Source organism: Sorex fumeus, unplaced genomic scaffold (assembly GCF_029834395.1).
Source record: "Sorex fumeus unplaced genomic scaffold, SorFum_2.1 ptg000002l, whole genome shotgun sequence".
Classification (NCBI taxonomy): domain Eukaryota; kingdom Metazoa; phylum Chordata; class Mammalia; order Eulipotyphla; family Soricidae; genus Sorex; species Sorex fumeus.
In genome coordinates, this window is record NW_026606059.1 from 47,378,127 (window position 1) to 47,398,282 (window position 20,156).

The 20,156-nt window shown below is 42.9% G+C and overlaps 1 protein-coding gene across 1 annotated transcript in view; it reads right to left on the reverse strand.

The window, feature by feature from the left end:
• Positions 1-20,156, reverse strand: part of TG (thyroglobulin) — a 261,047-nt gene that overhangs the window by 211,840 nt on the left and 29,051 nt on the right. Inside the window, exons 17-22 of the mRNA XM_056112201.1 lie at positions 19,058-19,270; positions 18,292-18,446; positions 17,687-17,843; positions 16,092-16,316; positions 6,163-6,312; positions 3,880-4,050 (exon numbers count right to left, since the gene is read on the reverse strand). Of these exons, the coding sequence (XP_055968176.1) occupies positions 3,880-4,050; positions 6,163-6,312; positions 16,092-16,316; positions 17,687-17,843; positions 18,292-18,446; positions 19,058-19,270 (1,071 nt within the window). The remainder of the gene's footprint in view (positions 1-3,879; positions 4,051-6,162; positions 6,313-16,091; positions 16,317-17,686; positions 17,844-18,291; positions 18,447-19,057; positions 19,271-20,156) is intronic.

Below are 20,156 nucleotides of genomic sequence, written 5' to 3' on the forward strand. Positions count from 1 at the left end.
CTTTCATAGGTACCTGTGGGGCACACAGGTAGGTAGATGGCACCTGGCAATGAGTTCCAGGAAGTAATCTAGCAAGATATGACTGAAAGAAGTTATGCTGTTGTTAGCCCCAAAGATTTCCAAAACCATGAAGACTAGATCCTCTTAGGAGAAGTGGGAACTGATTCCCACTGTTGAATTGATGTGGGAATTGATAAGATGTGGGAATTGATAAGACTGTTGAATGACATATCGCCAGCACTGACCCAGAGAAGATAGGACCCATCCAGAGAGAACAGAAGAGGGTCCTGATAAGAACATGAAAGAAGAACACCTGAAGTTCAAAATCCTTTCCCCTTAGCAATACCCTTGTAACAGACTATTTTACATGGAAAGCCGCAAATGTGGACAGATTGAGGGTGGATTGAGAAAAACCCATTATATCAACTTTGCAAAAGCAAGCAGCACATGTTCTCATCCTATGATCCCCTGCTTATCACCTTGGGATGTGTAATTCCTGTCTTATTTTTTCTGTAATTTCTTTCAATATTTAACCTCTTCTCTTCTGTCTCTATTTCTGAGTCTCTCTCTCCTCCCTCCCTCCCTCCCTCCCTCCCTCCCTCCCTCTCTCTTTCTCTCTCTCTCTCTCTCTCTCTCTCTCTCTCTCTCTCCACCTATGTTCAAATTAAAATGAGTTTACTTCATTACTCCTGAGATTCTCTTTTAAAGTAGGTGATGATCCTGGATAACTCCTTTCCCTTAAAACAGCAGTTCCTTACCCAAAACCCTGGCTCCCTTAAGAACTCAGGAGGTAGGAGTCTAACAACATTGATCTAAGCTGAAACCACCAAACTTTGTAAAGTCCTTGTCAATGTGGCAGATGGAGTGTGGGTGGGAGGATGAAGTAGGGGAACACTGAGAGAGGGAAATTGACACTGGCTGTGGGATTGGTGTTGAAAGATTATTTGCCTAAAATTCAAGTGTCAATAACTTTGTAAATTATGGGTCTTTAATAAAAACTTAGAAAATTAAAAATAAAAACAAAACACCTTAGGCAGTGGGTATCAGCTCCTGATATCCAACTGAGCTCAGTGCAGATTGATGGCTGCCTCAGGCTGCTGCTGGGACACTAGTGACCACACAAGCAGATGCTCAAGGAGGAGGACTTTACTGGCCCTCACTGCCCATCACCACCCATGCTCTTCCAGGGGGAGACCAAAGTGAATCAAGCAGGTGGGCACTCACTCTACTGGGGCCACCACTTCCCTGGGTCCCACCTCCTCCACAGATGTTAAGTTGTTGGAGAAAGTATACAGCTAATTCCCCCATACTTTGCTTTTTCTCAAGGACAAAGGTCTCAGAATTAAGACTGCAATTCCACACCCTCAGAAGATTCTCTCAAAGTTGAGAGGATTCATAGAAGAGTCATTTCAACTTTCCCAAAGGGGCCTGGCTTCTTAACTAAGAAAGTCTCCCACCTTTCCCAAAAGGGAGACCTAAACCCCAAACCTTGCATAAGAAGACAAAGCTGCTGGGACCCAATCTGGAGACTGAACCTGAGCCAGTACCTCAGGGAGGCATCATGGAAGTTGGCAGAGCTGAGCTCTGACTCATAAATGCTTCTGCTGCAGCTGATTAAACTGTCTTTTCTGCTCCAGATGAACACTGGGCAGAACAAGCTATAAAATGCTTCACAAAGCACACATTATAATCTTCACAGCCGCACCATTGATTTGGGCTGCACCAGCGCTGGAACCAATATCCCAGCAGTTAGCTGATAATTCCAGAACAGCCAGGAGTCACCAGGTCCTTTGCTTCTCCACAGATACCTTGTTCTTTCATTGTCATGAACAATAACCATCTGTCTACTAGTCTCCTTCTGCACCTGCCAGTTCTCTCTTTCCAGACTAATACTTCTGCTCAAGAGGAGAGTGGAAAAAATAATAATAAGGCTTTCATTGGATTTTCAGTTTATCCACAGGGACCCACACACAATAATTCTTGGAATTTGTTAGCACTTTGCTTGAGAAGGGAGAATATTGTTCTGAGCATTGGAAAAATTAGCATTTCTCACTGGGATTTTATGGAATGTGCTGTCATTAGCTGCACTAATTCCCCTGGAGAACAAGCTGGTTATGTGTGCAAGTGTGCAATGTGCATGGTGTGAAGAGGTCATGGAAGTTTTGTGTTTGTAATGAGGAAACAGATAAATCTAGGCAGAAGCAAGTTGATGTGAAGGACAAAATGGGTTTTGCAGTTAACAGCTACAGGGATGTTTTATTCTAATGATAAAGACAAATTGCTTAGTCTTTTCCTCAACTAAATCATTTGGGACAACATCTACTTGTTGGACTGTTTGCCATTGCAGTGAAACTACCCACTGAGAGAGTGCTTGGAACAATCTAGAAGAATAAACTATCTGAGGTGGCACTAGCTTCAGGTGTAACTGAAAGTAGTTTATCTTTATTTACTTAAAAGAAGATTGATTTCCAAGAGGATGCTGAATAATTTTTCAAAGGGAACAGTAGGCCAAATAAATTTGATAACTTATGTTTATAGACCCTTGGCATTAGATGGCAGTTTATATGTGATCATCTATATAAGGTAACACAGTAAGCAGATCTCTGTCAAACCCTTTCCTTACAAAGAAACCTTGGTATCCAAACTAGTTCTGGTGCACCAGTGAGCAGAGCTAAAAAGCATGAAGCTGACAGTGGCGGTGGGATTGGTATTGGAACATTGAATGTTTGTAGCATATCACTATGAACAACTTTGTAAACCATAGTGTTTAAATAAAACACTGTAGGGGGAAATTTTTTATAAAACAAACAAAAAATACATGGACATCAACAGGAAGGTGACTCTAGAGAAAGGAGGAGCAACACTGGAAAACTTAGAAGAGGTCAGAATGAAACAGCCCTGCAGACTGTCTTTGCCTGTTCCTCATGTTACAGATGAGCAAATAAGACAATTAGTCTTCTAATCCTGCTGAGATGTTCATTACCTCCATCAGGCACTGCATAGCTAAAACACTTAACTCCCCTATGAGCAGTCATGAATGTCCTCGTTTTTCAGCTGAAGAAATCACTGTAGGTGCGACTTTCTCAAAGTTATATCACTAGTAAAAGGCTCCAGTGAGTTTAAGAGCGTTCTCATTTTTTCCCAACAGCCGATTGTTGGCATCAGTAGTTGTCTGGGACATTCCCACCCACTTTCTCATAGAATGCTCTTCATCTCCATACTATTACTTTGAACTTTGGTGTCTCCAGAGGCCAACCTGGGGTCTGAGGATCAGAGAAGGTGAGCAAGTTGCTTTGAATTCCTCAGCAAGTAAGCCATGGAAATAAGACTTGTCTTCAAGTCTTTCCACAACATCCCACTAAGGATAAGTGTTGACCAGATTTTCACAGGTTGCCTACAAGGGGGTGAGGGTTTGCAGATGAAGGATGGGAGCAGTGAATGTCTCTGAAGATTAGATTAAAATTAATTTCTCAAGTAATGCTGAGGTGTTTAGGGGTTCATGATATTTTAAACTCTAATGATTAAAAACAAAAGGAGATGATCCTGGAAAGGTAGTATAGTACAGAGGGTGCTTGCTTTGCGTGTGGCTAACCCAGTTTTGATCTCCAGAACCCCTTATAGTCACTGAGCCCACCCAAACTGATCCCTAAGTGCAGTAAGCCCTGAGCACAGTTGAGTGTGTTCTCAAAACAAATAAACAAAAAGAGAGTAAAATACTGCCAATTTCTGGATCTATGTAATAAATATTTGTTCAACCTTCAGATTGAAATTTTTCAAAATAAAGTTTACCAACAAAGACATCTCACACATCTCTCCCTTTCTAGAAAAACCTGAGAGCAAGAGCCTGTGTCAAGGTCTGATGGTACAAGCAACACATACTTAAACACTGAGATTCGGAGAGGGATGCCTCTGTTTCTGAATCCAGCATCCTTTGCCCCTTCGTGTCCACACAGAACATCTTTCCGGTACTCCTGTCCCTCTGTCTGGCTTGGTAGTTGCCGTCCTGGTCACACTGCAGTCCCAGATCATTCATCTGACAGTCAGAGAGACCTGGAACAAAGAGACAGAGACCAACATCAACATTGTGTCCCTGGGATCCCCTCCCATCAAATGCTCAGTCTCCCCAGTCACTGGCCAGAAGTCCAAGTCACATGTCTGATTAAGACATTCCTTATCTTGAAATGCATCAGTCCCCACCTTGGTCAAAGGACACTACCCACATTCTCTGCTGGATTGCTAAGGCCCTTGAGAGCTGGTTCTACCCATGTAGCTCTGGCATGTGCCCTAGGCTTCCACTTACTGCTGTTCTCGGTGCCTTCTCTGTGCTCTTTGCTCAAAGACTCTGCTCACTTGGTTTGCCCCCAGGTACACAGTTCTCTCTAGTCTTCCATGGAATCAGCTGTTCTCAATCTAGCAACTCTCACCTCATTTCCTCAGGGAAGCCTCCTGACCCACAGACTTCCAACTCTTACACACTCTCCTGGCAACCCACATCTCTCCTCATAGCATGGAGCTCAGTGACTCATTTGTCTGTGTGAATGAATGATTGACAACTCAATAGAATCTGAAAGCCAGCATGAACCCGATGTGGCTCTTTAATGTTCCAAAGCCTGACCCCAATTTATAGTTTACACAAACCCCAAATTACAGGCGCCCCTCCCCAAATTAGTAATAACTAGTTAATTCCATAGATGTGTACCTCTGTTCCTGGGCCCAAGCTTTGTCCTTTGTCCCAAAGTCCCCTTTCCTTCTAGACCCTGGATAATCCCTGCTCATCTCTCACTAGCCGCTATGTCTTTCATTGGATGAAACACCGGGTTCCTGCTGATTTTAAGATTCTGTTTAGTGGCCAAACATTCATTCACATGGACAAATGAGTCACCACTGAGCTCCATGCTAGAAAAGGTGTAGATTGGACAGTTGGATGCCTGTGGTTCAGGAGACTTCCCTGAGGAAATGAGATGAGAGTTGCTGGACCAAAAACAGTTAACTTCATGGAAAACTAGAGAGAAATGTGATGTGCACCTGGGGGCAAATCAAATGATCAAAGTCTAACACATACCTTCATTACATTAATAACTATACTGTATATTTATATGTTTGACATTTCCTTGTCCTGTCAGACTCAATGCTCCTTGAGAATAGGAAATGCATTTTTCCTCATATTATTCACAAAAAGTGTTTCACATAAGAAAGTGCTCAATCAAATTTTGGTGATGTCAAAGGGAACTGCTTTTATTTGTTTTATTCAAGGTTAGGAAGTAACTATAATATAATAATATTTTAAGGAACTCCACAATGTGGACAGTAGTTCACTTAATTTTCTATATTTTAAGATCATGGGTTATAGACTTAACTATCACTTTAATAATTTTTGTGGAGTGGCTACAAAGAATTTAAAATAGAATTCTTTGCAGGACATACTTTACATGAATTAATATATAAATAAAGGAAGAAAAATAAAGGGAAAAAGATACAAGTGAGGAAGGAAGGGAAGAAGGAAGGATGGAAGGAGGGAAGGAAGGAAGGAAGGAAGGAAGGATAAAAATAATGTATGATGCCAAAAAGAGAATATGAATGGTACAACAGTAATGATGATAGGTGGAAAAACATCTTCCATTCTCCATCTTGATATGGTTCACTTATGAAAAGCACAAGTTTCAAAATCAAATTCTACAAAGATCAAAGGTCAGCTATGTCCTTCACTGAGGGTCTTGAATAAATCACATCTGTAAGTTTCAGCCTTCTCTATAAGAATTGGGTCAAGAATCTTTACCCAGAAGGGGAGTTGAGAACATTGACTAATCCTGGCAAGGTGCAGATGATTAAAGGATGGGCCCTTTGATCACTACACTGTGGATTCTGTGGGTCTCACTAGTGGACAGCTGAGAGCCTGTGAATTTCCCCCCACTCTTGTAAAGAGACACTTGCTAATGCCTGGAAGCATGTTTACTTTCAACACTTGGTGGGGAGGATGCTAGGGCATCTAAAGGGTCAGTGATGGTAATAAACATTCACTTTCAGTGCAAAAGAAAAACCCCCAAATTTTGGGGGGAAAAATTATGTCCCAAATTTCACTAGGACCAAGTTGACATAACCTGATATGCCACCCACTGTTTTATAAGGTTAATCTCATTTAAATCATGACTCTGGGGAACTTACAGTGAGTCTGGCTGAAAGCTCCAGATGAAATAGTCGTTCTGCCCATGGGACATGGGACACAGGCCAGGCTATCTGCTTGTTCTTGATAGAATCCAACTGCACAGGGAATGCATTGCTCATCTTGAAAATAGCTTCCTTCAGGACACTTAACTAGAAAAACAATCAACAGAGAAATGGTTTTAAAGAAATTTGCATCATAGCTACAACTTCAGAAATACAGTTGTGAAATCTAAAACTAGTTCAAGGATTATTTTATTTAACAAATACCCCTGCTGTGTGTCGAACTGTTTGTGGGCAGAGCTATGACAAAGGTATATGAGGTTCTTGTTCTCCAGGAACTGACAGGCTAGTAGGGTGTGAAATGAAGGGGAAGAGAGGTCATACTAGTGAGGACAGATCCTTCGAGAGGTGACACATCAGACTTTCCCCATGAAGAGCACCTAAGGAAAAGACATAAAAGGAACTGCAAGTGAAAAATCCTAAGGTAAGAACAAGAACAATTTGGGGAGGTGGAGCAATGGTATAGCAGGTAAGTTGCAGCCCCATGTGTTTGATCTTCAGTACCACATATAATTCCTCGAGCCTGCCAGAAGGGATACCTGAGTGCAGAGCCAGGAGAAAGCACTGAGCATAAACAGGTGTGGATCAAAAATACAAAACCACAAGCTTGGATTCTTCAAGTGGTTGATTGAAAAAGATTCAACAAAACCAGCTACTTATAAAGAGATATACCTGATAATCTTTCCATATCTGTATTGTAAGCCAAAATTCCCAAAGGGAGAGACAGAAAAGGGGGTATGGTGCCACCAGCAAGTTAACCTGTACCTGCAGAGCAAGTGCATCAGCAGTTTGATGGTGCCTTTAGACTTCCTGATACCCCAAAATTGCTGTTGTGCCTTTGGCCAGACCCCAACAACTTGAGGCCAAGTTTATCAAGAGATTAAATGGCCAAAAGTTAGGTATGTGGGAGCTACACTCATAAACCACCTCCAGATAAGCTATACAAGCTCATTTATTGACCTTATTTCAGAGACCCATAAATCTCAAAAGAGATCAAAAACTGCAGGTGGGCATGCCCTGTAGGGTATATGCCAATAGTTTATTTTTCTGGAAAAGATGGAAACAAGGGCTATGATCCAGAGAAACACAAAAGAATCTCCAAACCAAGCAGCTCTCTGCAGAGATGCCTCCAGACTTTAAGCCAGGCCAACTTCACCAGGATGCCTCAGACAGGGGCAGACAACATCCCTCCACCTGCCCCCTAAAAAACCCCAGTGGCCATCAACTTCCAGAATCCAATGAGAAGAGCAGGTATGTGGGTTCAGTGACCACAAACTCCAGGCCTCAATGGATAGGGATGGGCCAGTCTCTCTCATCCTCCTGTTCCCATGGGACCCTGGAGGTCATGCTCACAAACTGCCTCTGGCTGCTATTTAAGCTTCGTGGCCGTGATCCAGAGACACACAAAAGAATCTCTGAACTGAGCAACTTGCTGCAGAGATTTCTCCAGACCCTAATTATCTGGAATTTTGGAGTTCCAGGAGCACACAGCCACTCTTGTGGCCGTGTGACATCTTATGCTATTCATAGCAAGTAATACAAAAGAGAGCATGGGGAAGATTGTCTGCCATAGAGGCAGGAAGAGGGATGGAATGGGGTGGGGGGGGATACTGAGGTTCTTGGTAGTGGAATATGTGCACTGGTGGAAGGTTGGGCTGTTGATCATTGTATGACTGAAACTCAAACAGGAAAGCTTTATAACTGTATCTCATAGTGATTAAAAATAATTAAAGTAAAGGCCCTCCCATTGATCATCGATTTGCTCGAGTGGACCCAGTAACGTCTCCATTGGAGACTTTGTTGTTACTGTGTTTGGCATATCAAATACGTCACTGGGAGCTTGCCAGGCTCTGCCGTGCGGGCGAGATACTCTCGGTAGCTTGCCGGGCTCTCTGAGAGGGGCGGAGGAATCGAACTCGGGTCGGCCATGTTGGCTGCGTGCAAGGCAAACGCCCTACCGCAACTATGCCTGGGCAGGGCGAAGCCAGAGGAAACTCTGGTGGAGGTCCGTAGTGGTCCTGATGTACAAATCGGTCGTCTGACCTGGGTATAGGGGCTAAAGACTAATCGAACCATCTAGTAGCTGGTTCACTCCGAAGTTTCCCTCAGGATAGGGATAAAACGCAGTTTTATCCGGTAAAAAATAAGTAAAGAAATAAAATAAAATTAGCATTCTGAATTTAAAAAAGTAATTTGGAGTTTATGCCCAATTCAATCAGCTCAATCAATGACTGAATACATAGCAGTACTCCTACATTTTAAAAAAAGAAAGAGAGAGTGAGAGAGCAAGCAAGAGAGAGAGTGGGAGAAAGAGAGAGAGACTGGGAATTGTAGTGGGAAATGTACACTGGTGAAGGCATGGGTGTTGGAACATTATATGACTGAAACTCAATAATGAACAACTATATAAGTGTGTGTTTCACTGTGATTTTTTTAAAAATTAATTAATTAAACAAAACAAAACCAGCTACTAGACCATAGCAGGCAAGGGGAAGGATGGGTTGAGATGCTGAAGCTGAAAAGGAAACCACCCCCCCAAAGAAAAAAATATGTCCCAAATTTCACTAATTTCATGGAATTTGAAAAAATGAGAGTTCAGTCACAGGTCCCCTAAGGACATGCTTCCCGATTATAATGACATGGTAAGAGCACCATGGCAAGAAAAACATCTCAACATTCTCTATGGCACACTGCCAAAAGTTCAATTCCACTTAACTCAAGGTGTGCTACCCTTGTTGTCTCTATACTCCAACTAGGGACAAAGATGTCTTATTCAGCTCCCTCTTTTCTTCCTTCAGTTTACCCCATAGTTTGCTTCCATTTGGTACTTTATGTCCTGGTTCAATAACTCCAAATTCCTCACAATTGCCCTCTTCTCATAAGATATGGCTAAGCAGTAATAAATCCAAACTGAAGGGATGCTTGTCTCAGAATCTAAGGTAGGGTGGAGGAAACTCCTTTATGAAAAGAGATGCATGAACTTAGCCATAGTGGTTTTGATGGTTCAGAGAATAGATGGGGAAGAGAGTTCTTTCTGCTGTTTTTTTCTTGGTTCAGAGTTGTGATTCAGCAAGTTTGCCAGACAACATTTAGGACAAGGGAGCTGTCACTTAGTGAAGGTGAGCTGTCACTCAGTGAATGTAGGAATGAAAAACTACCCATTCCTGGAAACACTTTCTACATGCCTGCCACTCTGCTATGTACTTTGTGAGTATTATGTCCCCATCTCTTGGGCAAGAAAGCTGAGCCTCAGCACATTCATGCATGACTCTGGCAGCTTCCTGAAAAGAATAGTGGGGAAATAAAGTTATAGCATGTACCCTGTCCAATGCCAGATAAAATACAACCCTCTGGATCCTTTCCCTTTTCCATTTGACACTAGAGAAAACTGATAGTCAAAATCAACATTGACCAAGTCAGCAGGTTATAGAGATGGATTTGAGACCCGTTCTTTCCAAACCAAAGTCTTCACTCCACCCACCAATTCAACCACGATCCTTGACAAAGAAGCACAAACATGTGGTATATGTTAAAATAGAGTCAATGTTGATTTAACAACGAATGTCTCTAGGATACATTTAAACTCTCTGAGTAAATCAGAAACTTTAAAACATCTTGGAAACTGAGAGGTGTGTTTTCCGGTCTGTTCCACACAATTAGTATTCTTCCTCAAAGAGTAGAGTTTCATTACTCCTATGAGTCAGGTTGTTGATCATCTCCAGTATTTCAGCCTCAATACTTGACTGTTCTTCAAGTGACCTTCATACACATTTCAAAGGAAAACAAAACCTCAACCACTCTAAGTTTCCTTGCCTCTAAACCCTGGGATGCAGCAGAAAGGGCAGAAAGTAGAAACTTACTGCAAACTCAGTAAGTTCCAGACCTCTCAACTGTACTCTAAAGATAGGTGTTCTGCTTCTCCAAATGGTTCCTCTCTGTCTCTGAGGCCAAGAAAATGCTTTCTTCCAGAAAAATACTTGTGTAAGTCAGAATGAGGCAGTTCTGAATTATTAACATTCTTTCTTTGGCAGAGGGAGGATTCCTTCAAATAATCTAGAATCTAGGGGCCAGGGAGATTTTTCAAGGGTGAGATCCAAGTTCAACCACTGGCATTGAGCTTCTTGAGAACACTGCCAGGTGTATTCCTGAACACACCAGCACTACTGAGCTCTGAACTGCACCAGCTTAGTTGACAGCATTTCGCTAGGAATCACCCCCAGCCCACTGAGTTCAATTTGGGATGCCTCTATTTAAAAAAAAATACCCTAGAACCCACTGCAAGAACTGACTAATCTTCCCATTAGACTCTTCCCTGAGTGTCATTGGAAACCCCTACTGCTTCAGTTCCTCCTTTATGAAAATGAGACAATGTTGAGTGTCTTCGATTTTGAAGATTTCACCTAGCTTTGGGGTTATGCAATCCCTCTTGTCAATCTTTCCTAGTTTCCCCCAACAATGATGGTCACATTTCTGTGGAAGAAAAATATCTATGAGGAGGAAAACATCCTTTATTCCTCAGCTACTCCAGAGATCACGCATAACAGCCTCAGAGGTAACAGCACCCAGAAACCCAATTTCCTACACAGGACAATGTTCTGCTAGTAGACAGATGTGGACCAGTTGTGCTACTGAAGAAAAAGAAACTGATAAGAACAGATATAAGAATCCAAAGGTATGGTTTAACCAAGAAGCCTTTTGTTAATGAGAGATATATGTGGTACAGGGGACAGAACAAAGAATTTGGAATCAATTAGAAGTTTACATCCCAGCACAGCCAATAATCCACAGAAGCCATTGCAAGAGTTCACTATATGCGATGTGCTTAACTCCAGTTCTATTATTTATATTTTATATAAAGTATAAATTTATATAAAGTTTATATATGTTATATAAAGTTTATCTTTTATATGAAAAATCTCATATTTTTATTATTTTAAGTTCTCTTCTATAGAATTACATCTTAATCACTCTTCCTTGCAACAGACATTCCCTGTTACCCTTTTAGTCATATTTTGTGTGGCACTAAGTAATGTCCCAAAAGTCCATTTATTGTTCTTCCAAATCTCTCTGACTTCAAAAACCAGTTTCTAGTACAGGTATGCCACTTCTTTCCCAGGATGCATCATTCATACCACATGGTTAGTAACACTTGATTCTTTTACCAGAGTGAAGCTATTAAGGCCCAGCTCTATGAGACTCAATTATGACTAGAAAAATATAGTTATTAGAGCAAAACAGTGATATTTTTGTGAGTTCCATTCTATGCTTTCCTAACCCTCTATAGTAAGAGAAATGGCTAAATGATTTTACAACTTTGAGATTCATTGAAAGCTACAAAAGTTGGAAACCAGATATTAGGTTTACTTAGCACTAGGATTGGCAAACTACAGCCCATGGGCCACACTCAGTTCTTCTGTTTGGCAAATACAGAGTTCTTGGAATACAGCCATGTTTTCCTTCCTTCAATGGATGGTTTGAGTCACTGAGTTGAAAGTAAATGATTTGTAAAGTCTAAAATTATTACTAGTGGCCTTCACGGAAAAAGACTGCCAACTTCTACTAGAGAGCAAGTGTGCTTGCTGTCAACTCCTTCACCAGTCTTCAATCTGAGGCTCCCTCTCTCTATCAATTCTTTATCACCCTAAGGTCAGATTAAGATACCCAGTGCCTCTACTAGTTGACACCCTTCAGAGAGGCTATCTGTGAGTGAAAAGCATGTAAAATCACTCATTTAACATGTATACCTCTATGTTCATAGCAGTATTATGCACAGTTGTCAAAACATGAAATCAACCTAATGTTCATCCACAGATTACTGGGGGGAAATCGCAAGCTTTATATATTTAATGGAATACTACTCTGGCATTTTAAAAATTAAATTGTGTATTTTGAGATGGAAAAAAGAGGAATTTTTGACACAATGATGCTCATACAGAGAAAGAAACTGACACAGAACAGGGTAGGGGGATGGGGTGGGGGTGGTGGGAGGGATACTGGGATCATTGATGGTGGAGAACGGGCACTGGTGGAGGGATGAGTACTCGATCACTGTATGACTGGAAAGTAAGCATGAAAGTTTGTAAGTCTGTAACTGTACCTCAAGATAGCACAGCGGGTAGGGCATTCACCTTACAAGCGGCCAACATGGCCGACCCGAGTTCGATTCCTCCGCCCCTCTCGGAAAGCCCGGCAAGCTACCGAGAGTATTCGATATGCCAGACACAGTAACAACAAAGTCTCCAATGGAGACGTTACTGGGCCCGCTCGAGCAAATCGATACATTAAAAATAAATAGATAAATTTTTTACCCCTGGAGTGTGTGGCTGGCCTCTAAGCCATGGAGTGAACAACCTGGTATTTATCACAGCTGTTCTTGGGTGTTAGTCTCTTATTTTGTTACTTTATGTTACCCAGATGAATGCCATCTTTCTATGTCTATCCCTCTCTTTCTGACTCATTTCGCTTAGCATGATACTTTCCATGTAGTACCACTTGTATGTAAATTTCATGACTTCATTTTTTCTAACTGCTACATAGTACTCCATTGTGTAGATGTACCAAACTTTCTTTAACCAGTCATCTGTTCTCGGGCACTCAGGTTTTTTCCATATTCTAGCTATTGTAAACAGTGCTGCAATGAACAAACAAGTGCAGATGTCACTTTGACTATACTTTTTGGCCTCTCCAGGGTATATTCCCAGGAGTGGTATTGTTGGGTCAAATGGGAGCTCAACTTCTAATTTTTTGAGAGTCGTCCATACAGTTTTCCAAAAGGGTTGAACCAGTCAGCATTCCCACCAGCAGTAGAGGACAGCCACACACTCCAGGGGTAAAGTCAGCTCAGATAGAAAAGGGAGCACCAAATAAAGGCTGCTGGAAAGATCTTCCCAGGATGGGAGATGCCTGCTGAAAGTAATCTATGGACCAAACATGATTACCACCCAATGTCTCTTCTGTAGACCACAGCACCCAAAAGGAGAGATAGAACAAAAGGGAGTGCCCTGACACAGAGGCAGGGTGGGATAGGGGATGGGGGGCGTGGGAGGGATATTGACATTGGTCGGGTGGAAAATGGGCACTGGTGGTGGGATGGGTACTCGATCATTGCATAACTGAAACCCAAGCACAACAACTTGTAAGTCTACAACTGTACCTCATGGTGTTTCACTAATAAAAAAAAAAGTAAAAAATAAATAAATAAATAAATAAATAGATAAATTTTTTATTAAAAAAAGATTCAGGAGCAAAGGAAAAAAATAATTTTAAATTACAAGTTGGAAAACCAAAAAGCATGAGATCTAAGCTGCGATCATGTCCTGTCAAGTTGCCAGATGGGGATGGGGATGAGGTGGGTGTGGAGTGGGAAAGGGAGGGAAGTTGACACCAGTGGTGGGCTGGGTGTTGAAATATTACATGCCTAACCTCAACTAGCAATAACTTTCTAAATCACAGTTTTTAATAAACAAAAATTTCAAAAAAAAAAAAGAAAAAGAAAGGCAATTACTGAATGGCCTCATGCTTATTGGGCTATGAATGTCTACAACCAGTGACTGGTATTAGGCAACAAAACTAACCTCTCAACTCGTGAAAACTGCAGTGGCTTCCAGAGGAGGGGAGAGAGGTAGTGGGAGGAACAGATAGAGGGTTTTTGTGGTGCTGCAATGGTACAAAAACTTGAATGGTGGTTTTGGTAAGAATTATACACACATAGAGGTGTGAAGATAAACATCTGACATTTCATAATACTGTAAACCTATGATTAATCAATTTAAGAAACAAATTTAAAATAAAATAAAAGACTGGCTCCTGATTAGGTATCTCCTTCCTACCTTTGAGGTAGGCTGAACTTGCCCTGCTACCGCCCCTGGGCTATTGGCCCTGGTAGACAGGACATAATCATCTAATAATCCAGTCCATTGAAAAAAAAAAAGCTTAGGGTTAGATTTCCAGTTCAGCACCATTATTTTACAGTCCTGAAAGAACCCCTACTTTCTCTCCTCTCTATGGAATGGGATTTTTTAAAGGCACAGAGTTAATTCGCATCTTTGCCTGGCCCTTGACTAGGACCCACCATTATCTCCTGTTACTCCGCCTACTGGCTTCATGCTCCAGAGGCTGCATTAGGTCAGTGAGCCTCCAAGTGAGGCCCTGGCACTCCATATCAGCTCTATGTAGGGCAGCTAGAAAAAGCAGGCTTCTGGTCCTCATTCCACCAAACACACACACACACACACACACACACACACACACACACACACACGCACACAGAGTCCCTGGCAATGGAAGCCAAAGCTCTTTTTCTGATAAATCTCAAACTTGATAGAGTATCTCTACTGGGAGCTGGCATTATTGACTTCTGTTGCCACTTTTTATCCTCTTCCTTGGGGCAGTTCTAGTGAGGTAGAAAGATGATGAGCTCTGCCTGGCCTTGGGGTACCTTGAGGAAGTCACATATGGATAATTAGTTTTGTGTGCCTGATTTCCTCCTTTCAGTCAGCCCTGCTCTGGGCACTACAAAAATGTGATTTCATTTATCAGAACCTCAATCTCTTCATCTGTCAAATAGGGGCAGTTTCTGTTACTGGGACTTTTGTGAGAGTTATGAGTTTGCAAAGGTGCATTGTCCCATAAAAAGGACTTTGGAGTTTAGTGGGAAGTGGTGGTGTTGGTTTCATGTGTTTAAACTTAGTTGCAACTTAAATTCAATGTGGAGTGTAGAACTTGGCATGAATTTTCCTGAAAGGAAAAGCCAGGTAGCTTTTTTGTGGCATGCTATAGTGAGAGAAAGCAACAAGAACATTTTTTTCTCTTTTCAGCTCAAATGTAATGCCTCTCTGACTAAATGGCACGTGGGACAAAGGCTTCTCATCACAAGACCTTAATAGGCTCAGGAGCAGACAGAGTAGACAGGACAATGCCCCTTGAAAAGGGTCATCTCTTAATCTCTGGAACCCAGGAACGTGTTCTTCTAATTGTGAGAATGTGTTCTCAGTTTCTCATGACAAGAGAAACTGAGGGCTCAAATAGAAGTAAAGTCACTATCAGTAGTTCTTCAGAGAGGGAGAGCTTCTGGAGCAAGCTTCCATAGGAAAGAGAGTTCGCAGGAGCTGTAGCTATGGAGGATGGGCAGAGAACTACAAAAGTGCTGGGTTGGAAGATGAAGGAAGGAAGTCAGGAGTCAAGAGAGGTGAGTGACATCCAGAAGCTAGAAAATGCCAGAAAATGCTCCTCTGGTAGGATGCAGGCAGCCCTGCTGACACCTCCATTTTAGCCCACATCAGAAACAAACCTTCAGAACTGTAGGATAATAAATATGTTGGTTTAAGCCACTATATTTGGGGTGGCTTGTTATGGTAGCAACAGGAATTCATGCAGTTTTCATTCAAGACATTGGTCACTGCATTCCAATGAAAACAACTTCCAAGGCCACTTATGATTAAGGACAAGAATAGTCTCTCTTATCCTGTACTGGGAATCCTGACCCAGAGTAATCAAGGCCTGTGCTGATCAGTGACCCCTTGGGAAAGGTATTGAGCATCAAAGGCTTAGCAGGATAAGTATTACGATGAAGCTCAGAGGATGAGCATTAGTCTTCACGACAAAGACCATGAAGCTCAGACCCCAGAGTCCATGTTTGACCAAAACCTACAAACACTCAGGTTCTTCAGTCTGTCATACCTTATGTACTTTTAAATGTTAATTACACATGTACTCACACATGCTGATGACTAAAAGACTTTTGCTGTGTAACAAATGAATAATTTCTCCACTCTTTATGTCCAGGTAAACCTCTCTCCAAAGCTCTGGTGGCCTGCCTACAGTCTTTCATGAATCCAGAACAACAATCCAAGGAGAGGGGATAGACTTACCACATCCCAGAGGGTTCTCAAGAGCATTATTGATAGTTGACACACGGTGGAATCCTTCCAGGCACCCAAACCATGTCCTTGGAGAGGTGCCAAAATGGTCCCCTTGAAGGAAGCGGATGGAGGTATCTGCTGGGAATATCTTAGAATCCAGATGGAGCTGGAAGGTACCACTTTGGATCAGATCTGCAAAGCGCCCAATGAGATTCTTGCCCACCATGAATTTCTCTGTAAAACACAAGGAAGAAATGTCAACTCATTGTTCAATGAAAGGACTTGGAAGGATGAGTGGTAGAGCTGCATATGATGTCTATGATGAAAGGCGACTCATGGATTTCCCTCAACCTTCATACTAAGGTCAGAGAAGAGGATTGATTTGCCCATATTCATAAGGAGTCAGAAACACAGCTAGGATTTTAATCTATGTCTTTGGTACCTGTCACTTCAGTGATATCAACATTTCCCCATGGATATAGGATGTCATACCTTTAGCCACTAAACTAAAAGATAATGGTATCAACTGTTGACAAGTCACAGTCTCGGAGTCTCTGCATCTGAAAAAAAAAAGGCTGGGGCTGCCTCTCTTGCACTGGGTGAAGATTGTAAGGGAGAATTGTATGAGTGGAGCTGGGGGTTGACAGTCAAAAGCAAAGAGAGCCTCTGGGAGGTTGTCTGCCCACTGTTCAGCTGATCCTTGACCAGGAATCTGGTTGCTGGAATTGAGGTGTTTACTAAGAAGAAAGCAGATGGCACCATCTGGAACCCATCAGGGACAGATCTCAGAGGCAGCAAATATTTCAGCTACTGCAAAACTAGCCAGAGGCTAGTAGGTACCATGGTATGCACTACTGATAACAGAGAAAAACCTCTGCCTCCTGTGTATCAAACCAAATCATTCAAACTTTCTCTGCAAGAACATAGAGAAGGACCCTTATTCAATATGCAGAAGACAGAAAGAGGCCCTACAGAGTGTTAGAGATGGAGTCGGCCTTCTGTGGAATGTATTCCAGAAATTTCCTTCATGAAACAGAGGGAACATCCTGTCAGTCCTCACTGGCAGATATTTGACCACTTGATGGTAGAAGAGACTATGCCATGGCCTCACTAGCTGTTTCAAAATCTATATTTTGGTCCTGTGCTGGCTCACATCACTATCCGAAGATTCTACTATGTACCTCTTCTTAGATCTTTCTACTCTCTTTACACTCTATCCCTCTAGACACTTATTCAGAAGTCTTGTTTTCGATAGAGCAAACTGTGTTTAAAATGGTGAGTGGTTTGAGACACTTTATAATGGGACATGAATAATAAACAAGTTATGATAATTCTTCTCCCACTCCACTTGTTTTCACATCCAGAACTTTTATTGAGACAGAAATCAAGATGGTAACAAAGGCAGTCGGATGATATAACTGACAGAGTAAGTGACTGATGAATACTCTGTTGATTTTTATTATTATCATGTTCCCCTCACAGGCTAGGACACCCCAGCCCACACTCAGGAAGATAGACTTCACAAACACTAATTGACAGATGGAGAAATGGAGAGTGAGACTCAGGACTCAGACTTCTTCAAGCCAACAACCCAGAAAACATACCAATGTCCCATAAATCAGGCAGTGAGGGTGCTGGGACATCCTCGAGCAGCAAATTCCACGTGACATTCACGCTCAAGAGCTCCAGAGAGAAACACTCCACTCGCACCGAGGCATCATCACAGACAGGAATGCTAACGGCACGCCCCGAAGTCTTTACCTACACAAGGAAAGTTGCTTTCAGCTCCAGAACACAGAGCTGGGGGACAGTGTGCTGGATCCCACCTCTAAGCAACAGAACTTGACACATGGACCTGCTTACAATCTTCCCTGAGCCTCTATCTCAGACTTCATGAGCTCCCTCTGCCCATCCTGCCCCTCCCACACACCCCTAAAAAACAAAGCTCTAGGAAGTTAAGTCACCTGCCCTGAGGTGCTGTAAACACTGAATTTAGAGAGGTGTCAGTGAAATATGAGTCAATAATGGGAAAGTTTTGAATTCCACCATCACTGTATAATTAGTTTGGTCATAATGGCTTCTCATTGTGGAATTTGCCCTATATTGAAGTAGGCCAAGGTTGAACCCTATTCCTTAAAGGCCAGAGGTTCTCTGACATGGAGTTCTAGGTCAGTTCCAGCCTTGACCATGAGGAAGGTCAGGAACCTACCTGAATCTGGCAGAAGCCCCGGGCTGTGAGCTCATCGAGTATGAAGACCTGGAAGGCCTGCAGCAAGCCCGAGTAGTCTGCACTGCACATCTTACCCGGAGGGAGCTGAAGCTGGAACTGCACTCGGCTCTGAAGGGTCTGCCACAGCTGGGGCCCTGCGGGCAAGTCTCAGTGTTAGAGAGCTATGGGATGTTTTCCAGGAGGGATTGGTGGAAAGGTCCCTTTCAGAGGCTCAAGAGAGCAGCTCTGATTTTGTTAATCAAAATAAACCTCAGAGCATGGACCTGCAGAATAGAGTCCTTCATTTCACACCTCTAGGAGAACCCAAATGCTGGGAGCTCTCCAAGGAATCATGGGGCTCTAGAGAAGCCACAAAGAATATCTGCTCCCTCTAAAAGAAAATGCTCCATCAGAGCTAAAGAGATGCCTCAAAAGGCTAGTGGGATTGCTTTGCCTACAGATTCAATCCCTGGCATGACATAGCTACCCAAGAACTATCAGGAGCAACCTCCAGACCCATACTAGGAATAACTGACAAGCACAGCTACATGGGAAGGAAGGAAGGAAGGAAGGAAGGAAGGAAGGAAGGAAGGAAGGAAGGAAGGAAGGAAGGAAGGGAGAAAATTTCCCATTAGATCTTCTCACCGGACTTAGAAGCTCCATAATTTCCCCTGAAAAATGCAACATTTGTGAGAGGAAAATGAAAATTCTCAGCTCAAACGTCAAGAGAAGTGGGGAGTCAGGTTGACAGTTGAGGGCTACTCACGCTGGCAGGCGTGGAGCTGGGGTAATTGTGACATCCAGCGTCTCGTCTGTAGGCTGCATGAAAGGGGCCCTGCTGCCCCTGGGAACACAAGTTGGTAGCCCTGGCGACACAGCAGCTGGCACTGCTGAACTCCTTCAGGGTCTGAGGCTGGCTCACACAGGATGGTCCCACCAGTCACATCAGATGCGTTGAATGGCAGTGGGCACTTTGGGCCTAGGAGAAGAACCAAGGGGCAGAGGACTCTTACCTGGCACTGCTTCTCAGGGGCACCATGCCCTCCTCCTCCCTGCCTAGTGACATGGCAGAAATCCCTGAACACAGACAGTGCTCTGTGCCCCTGCTCTACTTGGTCCTCAGAAGACCCCCTCCTCCACTACAGGCCCTTTCAGTCACCTCCACACTGCAGACTCACCTCTACTTGCCCAGCTGAGACACTCTTCCTAGCCAGTCTTCTTCACTTCTATGTCTAGATGTCCAGAACCTGGCCTGCTGGCCAGGCCCTGCTGAGAACCTTGCTTCTCCAGTCACAAGTTGGCCCAAGGATAAACAGGGCATCCTCTTCACTGAGCCCACCTCACTTCTCTTGACATCTATGGCACTTTCTTCACTTAGACATGGATCCCTTTTTTTCTACTTTATTCCCCAATCTTCCTCACCAGATTCCCTACATCTGGGTTTCCCCTTCCTGCATTTCTGCTCCCATGTCCAACCTAGGCCCCACTCTGAAAAAAGTACCTAGAGTCAGGGTGAACATCCCTCTGTGCTCAGTTCCCCACATGCTCATGGACCCCACTTTCCTGTCCTGATTTCGTCTCCTTATCCATCCACCCCAATCTCAGGGTTTAGCTGCTGTTGCCTTACATAGGCTGCAGTGATAGTTCCTGGAGAAAGCTCCTTCTGCCTGTCAAGATTTTTTTTATGCATACCCTCAAATATCAACTCTATTCCTCCAACTTTCTGATCTCTTCTATGACTTTCTTCCCCCAGACTTTATAGAAGCTCTCCAAGCTCTCCAGACCTCCAGGTTCTCAGTTCTCATGACACTTGTGGTCATTTTTGTCTTTCCATTGAGTTGAACTACTGACGGCACACAAAGTCC